This window comes from Arachis duranensis, chromosome 6 (assembly GCF_000817695.3).
Source record: "Arachis duranensis cultivar V14167 chromosome 6, aradu.V14167.gnm2.J7QH, whole genome shotgun sequence".
Classification (NCBI taxonomy): domain Eukaryota; kingdom Viridiplantae; phylum Streptophyta; class Magnoliopsida; order Fabales; family Fabaceae; genus Arachis; species Arachis duranensis.
Window position 1 is genome coordinate 95663485 of NC_029777.3, and position 3017 is coordinate 95666501.

The following is a 3017-nucleotide window of genomic DNA, read 5'->3' on the forward strand; positions in this document are numbered from 1 at the left end:
AGGGTGCGTTGAACATTTCCACTGAGAGGATGGGAGGTAGCCACTGACAACGGTGAAACCCTTGCTTAAGCTTGCCATGGAAAGGAGTAAGAAGGATTGGATGAAGACAGTAGGAAAGCAGAGAGACGGAAGGGAAGGCATCTTCATATGCTTATCTGAAGTTCCTACCAATGAATTACATAAGTATCTCTATCTCTATCTTTATGTTTTATGCATCTATCACCATACCCATTTGAGTTTACCTGACTAAGATTTACAAGGTGACCATAGCTTGCTTCATACCAACAATTTCTGTGGGATCGACCCTTACTCGCGTAAGGTTTATTACTTGGACGACCCAGTACACTTGCTGGTTAGTTGTGCGAAGTTGTGTTTATGCCATGGTGTTGAATACCAAGTTTTTGGATTCATTACCGGGGATTATTTGAGTTGTGAAAAGTATTGATCACAATTTCGTGCACCACATGTGCACAGGGAATCCCGGACAGTTGGAACTTCCTACACGAGCACTCTTGATTCCTAAGATCCACCACAAATTTTTCCTCCCCCCTGGATGCTAACCACCTCATATCTATCATGTCCAGCATGCACACTCACCCAATTCCCACTTAGTTCTACCTGTTTTTCTACTTTAATTCTAATTCGTGGTAACACATCTCTATTGTAAGGAATTATCCTATCCCTATTGTCAGCACAATGTTTCATTATATAAACTCGAATATCCTCTAGCATAGTCACTATTGGCTTCTCCCTAGCCTCAACCAGAATAAAATTAAACACTTCACACATATTGTTAACTAAAATGTCACACCTTGGTGTACACACAAACCTGTGACGACACCAGTACTTTGTCAGTATCTCCATTAGATAGTTGTATGCTCCTTGATCCACCTTCTGTATCTCACTCATCCTCCTTTCCCATTCTTGATAATAAGTAGCCTTGGCAGCATTCCACATCATTAGCTTCAACTGGATCTCTGGATATCTCTTCTTGAAATTTGCATACAGGTGTCTAACACAAAACCTATGGTCAACCCAGGCAGAAGCTCCTTAAAAGTTGGCACTAAACCCTGTTGCATCCACAAAAAAAGAATGAGTGTGCCTTATTCAAATGTTTACTACAATAATTGTACAGTAAGGGGTAGAGAAAAGAATGGTACCTTCTGTTGGTTAGACATAAAGGTGCAGGTCCTAATCTTGTCAACTCCCAGGTCATCACACAGATGCTGGAGAAACCATGTCCATGAGTCCTTAGTTTCAGCTTTGACAACTGCATATGCTATCGGTAGGATTTGATCGTTTGGGTCCCAACCCATTGCAGTTAGGAGCCAGCCTCCATAGGGTGTTTTCAGGAAGCAGCCGTCCAACCCAATCATCGGCCTACAAGCCATGAAACTCCTCCTACATGCATCTAACATCACATAGACCCTCTCAAATCTGGGTCTTAAATCTACCCCTGGCACTGGTCGTTCAGAAGCAAACTCCGGAATCCTCTGGACTTTCAAATGCACTGAAGACCCGGGGTTAGTCTTCAACAACTCATGGCAGTAGTCATACAACCTTCTATACTGCTCTATGTATGTCTCCTGCAACTCATCCAGAGCAAACTGTTTGATCCTAGAAGCCTTAGATTTGGTCAACTCCACATTCCACTTTGTGTATGCTTTCCTCATTAGTGTGGTTAACTTAATCTTCGGGTTCTCAGCAATTTTATTTAGAAAAACTTTACTCAGCCACTTGGCATGCATGATACCAATCTTCAACTCCCTGGAGCAGTTGTGCTTGTTGTTGCAACTCTTCAACTGCCAACTTCGCTCATGCTTCGATTTTCCACAGTATGCGTACCACTCATAGCCCTCCACACACTCCACTTTAACCCTCCTCAGATCCACCTTAGAGAATCTAAGACCCCTTCCACTACTGACAGCATATGCAGTCGCACAGTCTTTGAACTCCTCCCTTGACACATACAAGGTTCCCACTTCCCACTTGTATTCACTCATGTTCTTCAAGGGACTGTGAATCGGAAACCTCTTTCCCATGTCCTCTTCATCTTCACTCAATGGAATATCTAGAAAATCCTCACTCGAGGGCGAAGAACATGCGATCAAAACTCGATAGGGTTTACGGAGTGTGGGTGGAATGTGAAGTTTTACGTTTTTGGTTGCTCTCCTCTGTTTGCAAGCATTTTGTATGGTTAAAGCAAACATTACGCGCGAAGGAAAACTCGTGTCAATACACACGAGTGGGGTTACCAACGTGTCTGGTCCACATAGGCATCTTCGTTAGTGTTCCGTCAGTGGATTTAACGGGAGGGTAACATTGAATCAGTTTTGGAATGTTGGGGACGTAAATAGGACGAATGAAATGTTAGGGACAATTATAGGACTTACCCCAAACATTGGGGACAAAAACAATACTTTACTCTTAATTGAATTAAAACAAAAGTTCTATGCTTAACTTTTACATAGCGAGGATATGTTCAACTAAATGACTCTTTGATTTATAACAAAAAATAAGCTTAATCCAAACACACACCATAACCAAACCTCAGCAGACCAAGTGGGGGACACTGCAGTGAATGCAAGTGGAGAGGAGAGCACAGAACAGCAGCGGATGACAGAGCAGAAACTGATGATGATGCGGAACTATTTTCTCCTAACATTTCTCAGAACAAAATCTCATTAAAGAAAAAAATTCAATCAACAAAGTAACTAATCGCAAAACAAGGTCTACCTGTTTTGTTCTCGATTGAAAATGATAGGATTTAACATACCTAACCTAACCCAACCCTCTTTTCATGGATTAAAAGAGATATTGGAGACTTGGGAGTACATAATGGTTTTAATATCACATCAAGATGCTTAGGTACATAGGAATTTTGCGGCCATTGTAGTTCATACCAAAGAAACAGGCAAACTAAAGTGAACCATCGCACTGACCAAGTTGCAAAGCATAATGGTAGGAAAGGTATAAAATATCCAAAATAAAATAAAGCGAACCATCAATACTAACTG

The 3017-nt window shown here is 41.5% G+C and overlaps 1 protein-coding gene across 1 annotated transcript; it reads right to left on the reverse strand.

Moving 5' to 3' along the window:
- Window positions 1–965: 965 nt before the first annotated feature.
- LOC107494730 (uncharacterized) lies at window positions 966–2210 on the reverse strand. The gene is made up of 2 exons (XM_016115766.1): window positions 1161–2210; window positions 966–1070 (listed from the first exon to the last, which is right to left on the reverse strand). Exons 1-2 carry the CDS (start codon window positions 2208–2210, stop codon window positions 966–968), a joined length of 1155 nt encoding a protein of 384 aa, XP_015971252.1.
- Between the last annotated feature and the right edge of the window lie 807 nt (window positions 2211–3017).